Raw genomic sequence first — 13,399 nt, forward strand, 5'->3', positions numbered from 1 at the left:
ATATCTAACATTTAAACTGCACAGGAGAAATTCAAAGGCATTTGTCATGTTATTCGGGAGTGACTGATCTAATTTACAAGACTGACCACGCAGAGTTGGTGTGGACTGTTTCAAAGCTGTTATGTGTCCTTAATCAACAGGAAACCTCTATGGGAAGAAAGTCAGGCAGCGGCCACCTCTGAGGAAACGCCCATCAATTCAGATCTCAAGATGCCCAACGCTGCAACTTCACAGACACTTCGAGACTGAAACTTTGGGAGGAAACTGTGACCTCTTAAAATTGTCTGGAGAGTGAATCTTTAAATATATAGCACACATATTTTAACAATTCCAGTTTCAGCTATTCTGTGAATAAATGCAGATTTATTTCTGTAATACCTTTATATCATCTTGTACTCTGAAAAGAGTTTCCCAAATTTCTGGAAGTTTATCAATGATGTCGTCTAGGGGTCTTCCTCTCAATAAATCATTCAGAGCTAAACAGCTGAAAATAAACAATTTGGTTTCAAACATGTGATCAAGAAGGTTCATCTTTTACTATGAAACACTCATACCAAACAAGAATACGGATTCCGCCTATATTTCTAGGACTCACTCCCTTACCCCACGACAGCGACGACTATTCTCTCCTTGGTTCCTCAAATATACGGCAGGCATATGGCACTGACAGTCACCCAATGTCTGTTTCCCATAACGATAATACAAGCTCTCTGAGATGATACATCATTGTCTACTTACCAGTGTACCCCTAGGGCCTAGCACACTGCAAAGCACACGGCAGGCACTGAATAAACACAAATTCTATGAATAAATGCTACCTGCAAAGTCATGAGAGCATATAAATGTATCTTGACGTCGACCAATTTAACAAGTGATCTGCTTCTTTAACTTCATATGTAAATAAACTAACTTAGGAAAAACCATTGACTACAGTTTAAATCGTTAAATAAAGATAATTGTCTACCTCAACCAGAAACATGCTTTTTAGTAATACTAATTTATTCCTTTTGCACAAACTATAATGCCTGGAAATTTGAAGGAAAAAAAAATTCAGTTCTATTTGACTAGTCTTATATTTCCAAAAATGGTACCTGGATTCTCGAACTCGCCACATATTGCTGGTAAGGTTCTTAACCAAATCTTGAAGAATTTCCTTCAAATACTTATCCACCTAATGAAAGCAAAAGGATAAAATTAAAAATGTGAAATCCATCAATACTCAAATTATTCATCTCTCAACCACACTGACCAGGTCTTCATATGTAACAGCATAAGCGTCTCTCTAGGCCTTTCAGCCTACAACTCTCTCCTTGCTCTGGTTGCTAAAAGTTGCCAGAATGATCATTCTAAAATGCACACTTGATCCTCTTATTTTCCTCAGTGATGAGAATAAAGTCCAATCACCTGGACGTGGATACCAAGCCCGCCATGACCCATCCAGCTCCAAAGCTATCGTGTCCTGTCTCACCTCCACTCTCGGCACATACCACCTTCTCCCTACAATCCCCTTCCATTTCCTGCTTGCCTGGCTAACTCCTACTTGTCCTTCACGATTCAGCTCAGGCTGCACCTCTGCACAGGAGACTGGCCTGCTGTGCTCTGTGTTGCCACAGCACCTACTCAAGTGCATCATATCGGACCATCCAGTAACTGCACTGCTCCATCACACTGAGACCTCAAAGGCAGGGACAGCGTCTCAACTGTCTTCGCATCCCTGGTACCTTGCACAGTGTCTGGCACTGTGCAAGATAAGTTTAATCTTTTAAGCCTCTGTTTTGTTTTGATACACACTTATCAATTTGGTAATAATGACAAACAGATGGGAGACAGTTTTTACATCGATCCAAAGAAGCTCAAACCTTATGGCTTTTCCACTTTTATTTTGTAGGTGGGAGAGGTTTTATTATCCTCACTTATATGTAAGGAAACCAAGACAGAGAGGTAAATAACTCACCCAAGATTTAACAAACCGCTGTCTTTCTATGTTCGCTTCTCTAAACATTCTCCATAGTGATCTCATCCATACTTGCGGATTCACCTTTCACTCATACAGAGTGATGCTCACATCTCGAGAGCCTACGCCTGTGCCCTGAATTCGGATCTATAAAACCACTGGCCCATTAGACCTTGGCTGACCCAGTACCAAATACTCTCCTAGAGCAAACAAAACTCACCAAGCCTTCAAAGCTAAACCCTCAAGTGCCTACCACCATAAACGGAACACACTCAACCTAAGGCCAGACTGAAGAGAGAGGAAGCGGCCACATCACGTGCACAGACTGAAAAGACAACGTGAGAATCATGGAATTTATTTAAGGTGGTTATGAAGCCACTAAACGATTTTCACCCAAAATGGCAAATCCAATTTGCACTTTTAAAAATCACTTTTACTGCTGATAATTAAATGAAGGTAGGCAAAGAGAAGAGAAAGATGACAGCCTGTTCATCAGGAAAAAATTAGGGAAAGCAGCGAGTAGACTCAAGGAATACTTTGGAAGCAGGTAGGAATTTGCTACTGGGTTCAACTGAGGATGGGAGTAAGACACCAAGTTTCCTGGCCTGGGTAATAGATGAACGCTGAGAAGAGAGCAGAAGGTTGTTTTTTTAAGTCATGTTCTAGACATGTTAAGTCTGAGGTTATCTCGAAACAACATCCAAGTGAAGGTGTCAATCAGGCAGTTAGATACACAAGTCAGGAGCACAGGTCCAGTCTGGGCCAAAAATATAAGACTGGGAACCATCACAATAAAGATGATATTTATATGCCCTGTAACTGATGAGCTAATCTAGAAAGATAAAGTTGAGGGAGTAAAAGGTACCCAGAGGCAAGCCCTGAGAAATCCCAATATCTAAAAATAGAGTAGAATATGAGAAGCAGCCAGATGACAGAAAACCAAGAGAAAATCACATATGGTAATTGCCTGCTTCCTTGTCTATCTCAACTAAGTGAGCTCCTTGAAGGTAGGAACTCTGACCTGTTCTCCATTGCATCGATAGTACCTACTGACACACAGTGTTCCATTTGTGTGAATACATTGTCATTTCCTTAACCAGCCACCTAAGGATATTTAGATTATTTCCATTTTTGAGATTTCAATAAATGTTGCTATGAGCATCTTGGATACGTTGAAAGAAGGAAGAAAGCAAGGGATGAAAGAAAGCTTTTCTGTTTAAACAAATAAATACATAAAGTAGAAAGAAGATAAGAGTGGGTTTAAATCCCATGTGTAATCTTAGACAAGGGTTCACAGATACTTGCCATTGATTTGTCAGTGACCAGCGCATTCCAAATACTTGTCATGGCCTGTCGAATGCCAAGGTTGGGATCAAACTGATACCGATAAAGACGAGGAACGAGTTGAGGCAGAAAAGGAGCCAGCTGTTCTCCAGCTCTGGTAGCAATTACATTAAAACCAAAAGCAGCACCCTAAAAAAAATAATAATAAGATGAAGTGGCTCAGATACATTTATTACAGTAAAATATTAATACAGTAAATATAGGAAGATCACAAAATTCTCCCTCCCAAACTTGTCCCTCAATAGAGCCTGATTTATTGGGTGTCCAAGCTTTACCCATCAATAATAGCAGCCATGTGGTGGTCTGGCTCTCTCTAATCACAGACTTTTACAAAATACGCTGCATATCAATTGTCGCTGTCTGCCAATGTAGCAGGTTTGGTTTTGGAGGGAAGTGAAAAATAAAAACTGTCCAGTGACGGCAACTTACCTTCCTGGAGTTCCACATTGCATGATGGTTGGCTAAATTCATAAATTTATACACCAGATCTGGCTGACTTAGATCACTTGCCAGAGAACAAAGCTCCTTGTAAGTAGAGAGGCCCTGGCTTGGAAACAAACAAAAAGTATGCAATAATGTATTTCTCTATCTCCAGCCTAATAAAAATTACATCACCAATATTACTAAGACATTGTAAAATTATGTTTTCCCTAAATTTCAAATATTGCATTATCATCATAGAGGCAGAGAACCAGGTTGAAAAGAATATAAAGTCACTTGATTCAATTACCAACAATGCCTGGTAAATGACCTAACCACACCCGCAACTCCCACGGAGGGGGAGGCCCACCCCACCTCCAGAGGCAGCTCAGTAATTCTTCATTATATTGTGCACTAATCTCTCTCGTAATCATAAGAGACATTTGAAGACAACTTCTGTCTTCTCTAAGTCTTTTCTAAGCTAGCGCACCCCAATCCTGATAACAACTCCTGAGTCGTGGTAACTTTCCTCTGAACAAGCAATATTTGCTCAAATACTTGATCATTTGTGTTAGTTATTCTGTAAAAAGTGAGCACCATTTAAAAACTCAGCAGGACTCTACAGGGAGAGTCAGTGGAACAATAACAACTTTCACTCTGAAAACACCTAGCCGAGGGAGAACGTCCACAGAACAAAGCGCTGCGTTCTACCGCGGCAGACAACACTGAGGAGGGCTCCGTGAGACACCACAGAGGCCGAGCAAGCAGCACAGTTCACCTGAGGACTTTAGAGGAAAAGCAACAGTGTAATCACAACGGAATAATGATGAGACAAAGGAGGTAAGCCTCTAGGAATTACTTCGAAATGCTCAATTGGTGGACTCCACAATACCAAGTAGAGTTGCCTCCCAACAAAACACTAGGTGCAGTGGATGCCGAGCTGTGCTGCCAGAGTCCCTTCTCAGGACTCAGTCCAAGGTCAGGTCTCCCCCAGAGCAGCCCACCGCCAACAGCTAGTCACTGAGGGAGGGCAAAGGCCTAACGAGAGGACATAAAGGCCTGGCCCCTCAAGACAGAACAACTCTGAAGGGCCAGCCCAGCTCCAGGACTCTTTGAGAGGTCAGTATCTGCTTAAGAGCTGGCAGCCGTTCAGCTCCTCCTGGGCCATCGGCTCTATCCTGCTTCCTCACTGCCCCCTGGGTGATGATCCTGGGGCACTCTTCAATAAACTTTCAGCACACAAATCTCCATCTCAGAGTCTGTTTTCAGGAAACCCCATCTAAGACACTAGGCTTTTTCCATAGAAGTTTTCTTCTTCTACTAACACACATCATTTCCCAGAAGGGCAGAAATCAACTTCGTGAGCGCTCTATTCAGCGACTAAAGACCTCTACAATGACTGATCAACAGATTTGGCACACTTACCCATCAGGTGTTTTGCCAAGGCTCCCCCCTTGAAATACCACTGTCTCTCCAGAAACTTCATGTTTAGCTCTAAACCAAAACAACAATAAGCATTTAAATTAGCCTTAAATTTTTCATACCAGTATTCAACTAATTGATACATTTCATTTGCAAACTGATAAAATCAAACTTTCTATCCAGTATCTACTGTGTGCAAGATGTAAAAGTCAACTAACCCTTTCCATCAGCCTGAGAATTTTGTAAAATGAAGTCTAGAATGAACAAGTTCATGGATCCCATATAAAAGACATCTCATATAAAAGTTACACCAAATTGGGGCCGGCCCAGTGGCACAAGCAGTTAAGTGTGCGCGCTCCGCTGTGGTGGCCCAGGGTTCGCCGGTTCGGATCCCGGGCGCGCACCGACCCACCACTTGGCAGCCACGCTGTGGTGGCGTCCCATATAAAGTGGAGGAAGATGGGCACGGATGTTAGCACAGGGCCAGTCTTCCTCAGCGAAAAAAGAGGAGGATTGGCCGATGTTAGCCCAGGGCTGATCTTCCTCACACACACAAAAAAAAGTTACACTGAATTAAATGTGGTCACACATTAAAAACTATCCTTCCTACAAAGAAAGCAACATAAAGCAGCAAACAATGACAAGAATGGCTTTGCCTCTCATACTCTTCACAGATCAGGCTAGGAATGATGTGCAGGCTTCCTCTCCACATCTTCACCTTCATTTAGCCAACAGTAATTATAGTATTTTTATAATCCAATGCTTTAACTGTCCTGAGATCATTCAATTTTCAAAGTTTGACCCACTGGCATGTTTCTAAACAGTAGTTTAGTTTAGTTTACTTTCTAAACAGTATATATTGGATAATTAAACTGCTATCCACAGCATAACAATCATTGACTTGCAATTTAGAAAAGGCTTAATAAACAGGAAAACGAAAAGTTGAATTTTCCTTCTTCCATTGCATATTCTCCGTATGTGCAAAACTTGCCCTGTGTGTTCAAATCTGAAATACTCAAGTCCATCATACCTTTTGCCAGTCATAAGTGTTTCTACAAGTGTAGAAACCAACTCCTGTTGGTCCTGTTCATTGCCCAGTTCATACACCAACCCAAGGCCTTTGGAGGCAACATCTTGGCTAAGTTCTACACACAAGTCAGACAAAATAATATTACTTTGAGAAAAATTGTCTACCGGCCATGAAGTCAAAATTTTTAACAACTTGTAACATTAACCCCAAATGATATCAAAGAAAAGATATGAAAACAGAATCGATCTGCCTGTTTTGTTAAAAAACATACTAAATCATCTCAGTGGACACGGCACCACAAAGTCCCTGTAAATGAGAACTACATTTACAAAAGATCCGGCTCATAAACCAAGTTAACGCTGCTGGGCCTCGGTGTGCAGCGCACGGTGACAGAGGACCAAAACGGACTTGCTAGTCATACGCGTGAGACGTACAATGGTCTCACGGCTCCAATACACCCAGCTCCAGCTTTTTAAAAATGAAAAGTCAATACAAGACCACATGTTTAAAACGATTTATAAAACAAAGCTACTATTTAAATGTCTAATACGCATACGTTCACTCTCTCCTGGCTTAAACCACAAAGAGGAAAGGAAGCAGAAGTAGAAGAAAGCTATTATTTAGTACAAGTACCAACGTTAAAGAAGGCCTCAGCTCCACTTTTAAATGCAAAACTGAAGAACAGGATCTAACTAATAAATAAATAAGAATCGAGTTTCCTCTATACTTCCTTTATGTTCATTAATCCAGATTTTTCAAAATTTAAAATACAAGTTTAATGAAGTTTGGAAATCAAAGATTTACCAATAACCTACCATCATTTTCTGACAAAACGGAGACAAATGCACTCTGAATTTCTTTAAGATGAGTCTGAAAGAAGAAAAAACGCATTTAGGACACTGAAACTCCATCTCTTCGGGGGAATAAGAAGCTTCCTCTCGGAGCACCCAACACCTGTAAAGTCAAGTCTAACTAACAGCCCCCGGCGGTCACAAACTCTGCTGTGCTCTCATCTGAAAGTGGCAGAATTACCTGAAGGCTATACCACTTACAGGTAGTCTAATGCACACAGTCTGAGCCTCCTCATCCTTACCCTTCTTCTGATTTTACACCTTCAAGTTTAGAATCATCTTCCAGCCAATATGTATCAGGCCACCATCCTTCACTCCTCCAAGTACAGTTTATTTCAAAATATCTGTTATCGGTTAAAGGCCCTCACCTTCATAAACTTTCCTTCTTAGTACCTTTCAATCATAAATACTTCATAAGCGGTTTCCAAAAGACCTCATCACATGTACAGCACGGCTTACCTTCACTTCTTGATGGTTACTTAGCTTCCTCACAAGGGACAGGAGCCAGATGCAGGCTGCTTGCCTCACATGTGGGTTGGAGTTGTTGATATGTTTATTTAAAATCACATCTAACACCCAGGGGACCACATCATTCACTTTGGCTCCTGGGGAAAAGCAAAGAATGATAAGAAGCAATTAAAATAATTGAGTAGAGTTTCCTGAAAAAATTAAATTTTAATCAACATTTACTCAGTACAACAATCCTGTAACACACTAAAATCTAGATGAATAAGGGGTTTAAACAAGTTGCTGAAGGAATTGATAATCATTCATTTCAGAACCTAGCATAAGCTAAATAACCTTTCAAAGGTACTCAGGTAACTTTAGTCCCTAGAATGAAAAATCATCCCCATAATGGGGAGGCTATGCATGCGTAGGGACAGGGGGTATTTGGGAAACCTCTGTACCTTCCTCTTAATTTTGACGTGAACTTAAAACTTCTCTTAAAAAATGTCTTAATTAAAAAACAAAATTAACCCAATTCTCTCTAGTCTCAGCAATTTTTCTTTCTCTACTATATCTTTCCCTTCTCCCATCTAAAAACTAACATCACCAGATGCCCCCTGTGGAGAAAAATCTCCCTCTCCTAGTCGAGAACCACTGCTTTACATTAAAACCTTCAAAATAGTTGTCTATATCGTGGGCCACATTTTTCTCACCTCTTAATTTTTCTTGAACTCACTTCAAATCAGGCTTTCCCCTTTCCGCTCCACAGAAATTACTCGTAAAAGTCACCAACTACTTTCCCGTAGGTAAGTCCAGTGGTCACTTCTCAGTTCTCATCTTAATTGCCGTATCAGGAGTACATGACCCAGCTGATCTTCAACCGTCCCCCACCCTCCCCTCTTCGTAGATTTTCTTCCCTTCACTTCCCGGACCCCCTACTTCAGACCGCTCCTCTTCAGCATCCTTCCCTGGTTCTCCTCTTCTACCCAACTCTCAACTCTGCGGAGCCCCAGAGCTCAGCTGTGGGGGCCTCTTCTGTTTCCTACTCACTCCCTTGGTGATCACGTGTCAGTTCATGGCTTTAAATACTGTCTTTATATGATACTCCCAAAGATTTTCCAACCTGGATCTCCTCAAAATTCCATACTCATATACCCAACTGACTTTCAGATGCCCATGAGGATACTGAGCCCAGCTCATCTGTGGCTGACCTGGGACATTCCAACACTGAGCAGCAGTGTGGAGGAAGAAGAGCCAGTGAAGCAGTTTTTTCCCGGCACCCACCCCCTCCCACTCCCCAAATCTGCATCTCCCACAGGCTCCCCCATCGTAGCTAAATGGCAACTCCACTCTTCTACGTGCTCACATCAAAAACTGTCAAGTCACCCCTGACTCCTCTCACACCACACATCCAAATCCAATAGGAAATCCTATTGGCACTAGTGTCAAACACCTTTAATCAACCATTTCACACCACCTCCACGTAACCATCCTGGTACAAGTCCCCTTCATGTCTCACCTGGAATATTGCAACAGCCTCCTAACTGTTCTCTTTGCTCTGCCCTTGCCTCCTTGAGTCTACTTTCAACACAGCACTAGAACAAGGCTTTTAAACTGTAAGTCAGATCATGGCTCTCCTCAGCTCACAATCCTGCAATTGCTTCCTATCAATGGCCTTCAAGGTCCCACATGACCTGGCTTCCCACTGCCCCTCTGGCCTCATCTCTTACCCCTGGTCTCTTCACACACACTCTGTTCCAGTCCCACTGACCTCAAATAAACTCATGCCTCAGGGCCTTTGCACTTCCTACTGCTTCTGCCTTGAATGCTCTTCTCCAAGAAATCTACACTCTTGTGGTTTCACTTTAACATCACCTTCCTGAGAACAACTACCCTATGCACTCTAAATTACCACTCAAATTTTATCATCCACTTTCTCTGCTTTACTTCTCTCCACAGCACTTACCACCACTTAGCATGCTGCATATTTTCTCTTACTTATTTTGCTTCTTGCCAACTCTCCCACTAGAATGTAAGCTCCACTAGAGCAAAACTTTCAACTGTTTTGGTCATTCCCGCATCACCAGCACCCAGAACTGTGCCTGGCTCACACCAAGCATAATAAACATTTGCTGAACTGACTCTTCTCACCGGCCTTTAGTCTGGGACCCTATCCCTTTTCTACCTTCTCTGGATTTGGAACACTGGGTAGAAATGGTATTACCATTAATCAAGATAGAGAATAAAGAGGAAGAATAGTTTTAGGGAACAAAGAAGGTAAACAGTTTCAGAGGGTGACAGGAGGAAGAGATGATAATTTCAGATTCAGACATATAGAAACATTGGTGCCTGGGGACCTTTGTGTGAAAATCCTCATCAACTGCTGGAAATACAGCTCTAGAGTACAACACAGTGGTTCTAAGACACAGATAGAGATTTGGGGTCATCAACATACATGAGAGTAAGCTATGGGCATGGGTGACCTGGGATATCCCAACACTGATGGGCAGCGTAGAGGAAAGAGAGCCAGTGAAGGAGAAGGAGAAGCGGTCAGACAGAGGTAAGGAAGAAACCAGGAAAATACAGTCTCACAAACGCTAAGTGAAAAACCTTCCAAGAAAGTGTTGGGATATGCTAAAGGCTTGTGTGAAAATGCAACCCAGTAACTGGACCAAAATGAAAGGAGGATAGGTAAAATAAGATTTCAGAAAGCACGAGATGGGTAAGAGAGGCCCCTAGGATAATACTCCTAAGAGAAAGAAGAGCTAGAACTGGACTCACACAAAGCCAGCAAGACGCCTGAAGAAGGCAGAGCCCTGTTAGTGTCATTCCTACTTAACTGACATGGGAATCCTGGACACAGAAAGAGGTAGGCGCTCTTAGCTCCTCATTAGTCACATCAACCTAGTTCTCAGAGTCAGATCCAATCCCGTCTTTTTCCTTCCCAAAGCCACAACTCTAGCTATCTGCAGTTCTGCTATTTGGCGACTGCAATTACCAAATTAACAAGCCCTTACCACCTTCCCACAACATGCCAGTTACTGTGTTACACGCTCGAGATACTAAGATGGCTAAGACTTATGCCCTAACTGGCTTCTCAAATGCTGTTCCTTCTGTTCAAAGCAAGATTAATACACTATAACAAAAAACATCCAAAAGTTGAGTAGCACTCAGTTGAGAATGACAGAGAGAACACGCATGATCAAAATTCAGGTCAAAGATTCATCCCCAGCCACTTCTCCACAATATTTTGTTTTTCTTTCCCTAAACACATAGATGGGGAGAACATCAACACTTAATGGACAACTTAATTGAGACTCTACTGGATGAGCAAAAAGCCAAGCAGGATCAAATCTTCCAAGACGAGTTTGAGGCAACACAGAGGAAGCTCAGAAGTGTGAAGACTGGCATAGGTACCTCTCTATTACCCTTCATCTCCTTAAGAAATGATGTAGAAACGCATGGACTCAGAAGCATGCCTCTCATAGCAACTCCACTCTTCAGTGTGAGCCCTCACTTCTGTGAAGCCTCCAACACCAGTTCTCAAAGGCAAACTGAGAATTTCTATTTTGAGTTTGGTTGCCTACTTGTTAACAACAGTCAGTCCGCTTCCTGGAGTATTTTCTTCCTTCTGTACAAACTCCTCCTTGCTTTGCCTCATATTCGTTCAGAGAAGCCTCAGAGCACTAACTCTACCTAGCTTCCATCAAGACACAGTTCTCCTAATTAGAATGCAAGCAAAAGTGTGTTTTTCTGTTTCCTTTAAATCTCTGTAAGGTAGCTAATGAAATAATAGGTAAACACGGAAGTACGTAAAATATTGCAGTGTTAAATGTTAACTATAACACTAAATACAATAAATTAATGTATTCCTGATGGAATATAATTCATAATGGAATCAATACCACGCGAACACCTTTTTTTTTTTTTTAAATATGGAAGTTAGAAGAATTTTTTTTTTTCCCCCAAAGCCCCAGTAGATAGTTGTATGTCATAGTTGCACAGCCTTCTAGTTGCTGTATGTGGGACGCGGCCTCACCATGGCCAGAGTAGCAGTGCGTCGGTGCGCGCCCGGGATCCGAACCTGGGCTGCCAGTAGCAGAGCGCGTGCACTTAACCGCTAAGCCACGGGGCCGGCCCGAGAACACTCTTTTTAATTTCCTCACCTGAGAAGATAACATAGAAAACCTGACGATCTTCCTTTTGCTTTAAAGATAGAAAATCAACTCTGATTCAAATACTAAGATATATTTCCATTTCCAGATTCAAAACAAACCACAAGACATATGAAATCACAGTATCTATAACGCAGTCAGAAAGCGCACGCTCCCTCACCTATGCAGTCAATAAAAGCCAGTGCACCTGCAGTCCCGAGGCACCTGGAACGCTAGCAGAAGACACTGAAACTTCATTATGTGATAAAGGATTAGGGGACACGTCATTTGGAAACTGCTGTGCCTTGACTTATGAAACTGACTAAATATACCAATCCTCATGAAAAGAGCACAAGTTTGAAGATAAGCCATAATTAACTCCCCTGCTTGCTTGCCAAAGGACTAAAAAAAGAAGTCCTCATTCATTACATGCTGACTCTCTTTTAACCATTTTTCTTGACTGAACCAAACTGATAAGACAGATATAAATATTTGAAAAGAGTTAAAATGGAATGTATAAATTTTTCTTCTGCTTCAAATGTTATAAAGAGGGCCTGGCCCGTGGCTGAGCAGTTAAGTGCGCGCACTCCGCTACTGGCGGCCCAGGTTCTGATCCCAGGCACGCACAGAGACACCTCTTCTCCGGCCATGCTGAGGCCGCATCCCACATACAGCAACTAGAAGGATGTGCAACTATGACATACAACTATCTACTGGGGCTTTGGGGAAAAAAAAGAAGGAGGATTGGCAATAGATGTTAGCTCAGAGCCGGTCTTCCTCAGCAAAAAGAGGAGGATTAGCACGGATGTTAGCTCAGGGCTGATCTTCCTCACACACAAAAAAAATGTTATAAAGAGAAGAGAAAAGGGTTGCTTGATGATTATAAATCAATTCGCTGAATATTTGGTACCAGCAGGAGGAGTGTACTCTTCTTCAGTCACCAGCCAGGCATCTCGGGCAGCCACGGAACTAGTTCCAATTGCAGCACTGGTGATGGCTTCACCAATGGTGAACTGAAGTTCTATCTGCTTGGCCTGCAATGAAGGAAACAAAGCCACAAATCAGAAAGATTTCCAAAAAGCATCCATTTTACAGAAAGGCAGCTTAGTATCTTGTTTCCCAGCATGCTTTGTTTGCACTCTTTTGCCTGGATTGCTTTCAGCTAACTGGGCGGTTCAAAGGTGAGGCAGGGTGAGGGAACCGAGAAGGTGAGAACCACCTGGGGATCTTTTTCCAAGTCCACATTGCACTCCTCACGCTCAGTAGAGAACCACTAAGAATGATTTTTAATCTTTGGAAGCACGATACCATTTACCTAGGGGGGAAGGGCATGAACTTTGAGGCCACACAGATCCTGGTGCAAATTCTAGCTCTTCTCTCACCAGCTACACACCCCTATTTAAACTCTGAGCCTCAACTTCCTCATACGTAATATGAGCATAATACCACCACCCATCTCAACAGGTTGTAAGGGTTAAGTGAGGTTAATGTACATAAAGCTCCTACTGGATACCTGATTTGTAGTAACTGCACAATAAATAGCAGCCATTATAATTTATTAACACCTCCTCTTTGCACTCTTACATTATACGATATCTGCAAGTTGTTCTCAAATAGTTCAGAAAAAAATAGAAAATGATAAAGCAAGTGTGGCAAAATGTTAAAATTTGGTAAATCTGGACAAAGGGTATAAAGGAGCTCTTTATACTATTCTTACAACTGCACTGTAAGTTTAAAATTTTTTTAAAAATCAAACGTTAAAAAAATTCTACATAGC

The 13,399-nt window shown here is 41.9% G+C and overlaps 1 protein-coding gene across 4 annotated transcripts in view; it reads right to left on the bottom strand.

Moving 5' to 3' along the window:
• ECPAS (Ecm29 proteasome adaptor and scaffold) overlaps positions 1-13,399 on the bottom strand; it is a 94,341-nt gene that overhangs the window by 19,483 nt on the left and 61,459 nt on the right. For all 4 annotated transcript variants that reach the window (XM_058523762.1, XM_058523761.1, XM_058523760.1 and 1 more), the window contains 9 exons: positions 12,533-12,656; positions 7,481-7,626; positions 6,986-7,040; positions 6,171-6,285; positions 5,144-5,212; positions 3,728-3,845; positions 3,260-3,427; positions 1,092-1,171; positions 379-484 (listed from right to left, as the gene is read on the bottom strand). In XM_058523762.1, the coding sequence (XP_058379745.1) occupies positions 379-484; positions 1,092-1,171; positions 3,260-3,427; positions 3,728-3,845; positions 5,144-5,212; positions 6,171-6,285; positions 6,986-7,040; positions 7,481-7,626; positions 12,533-12,656 (981 nt within the window). The remainder of the gene's footprint in view (positions 1-378; positions 485-1,091; positions 1,172-3,259; positions 3,428-3,727; positions 3,846-5,143; positions 5,213-6,170; positions 6,286-6,985; positions 7,041-7,480; positions 7,627-12,532; positions 12,657-13,399) is intronic.

The sequence above is a fragment of the Diceros bicornis genome, chromosome 28, assembly GCF_020826845.1.
Source record: "Diceros bicornis minor isolate mBicDic1 chromosome 28, mDicBic1.mat.cur, whole genome shotgun sequence".
Taxonomy (NCBI): Eukaryota; Metazoa; Chordata; class Mammalia; order Perissodactyla; family Rhinocerotidae; genus Diceros; species Diceros bicornis.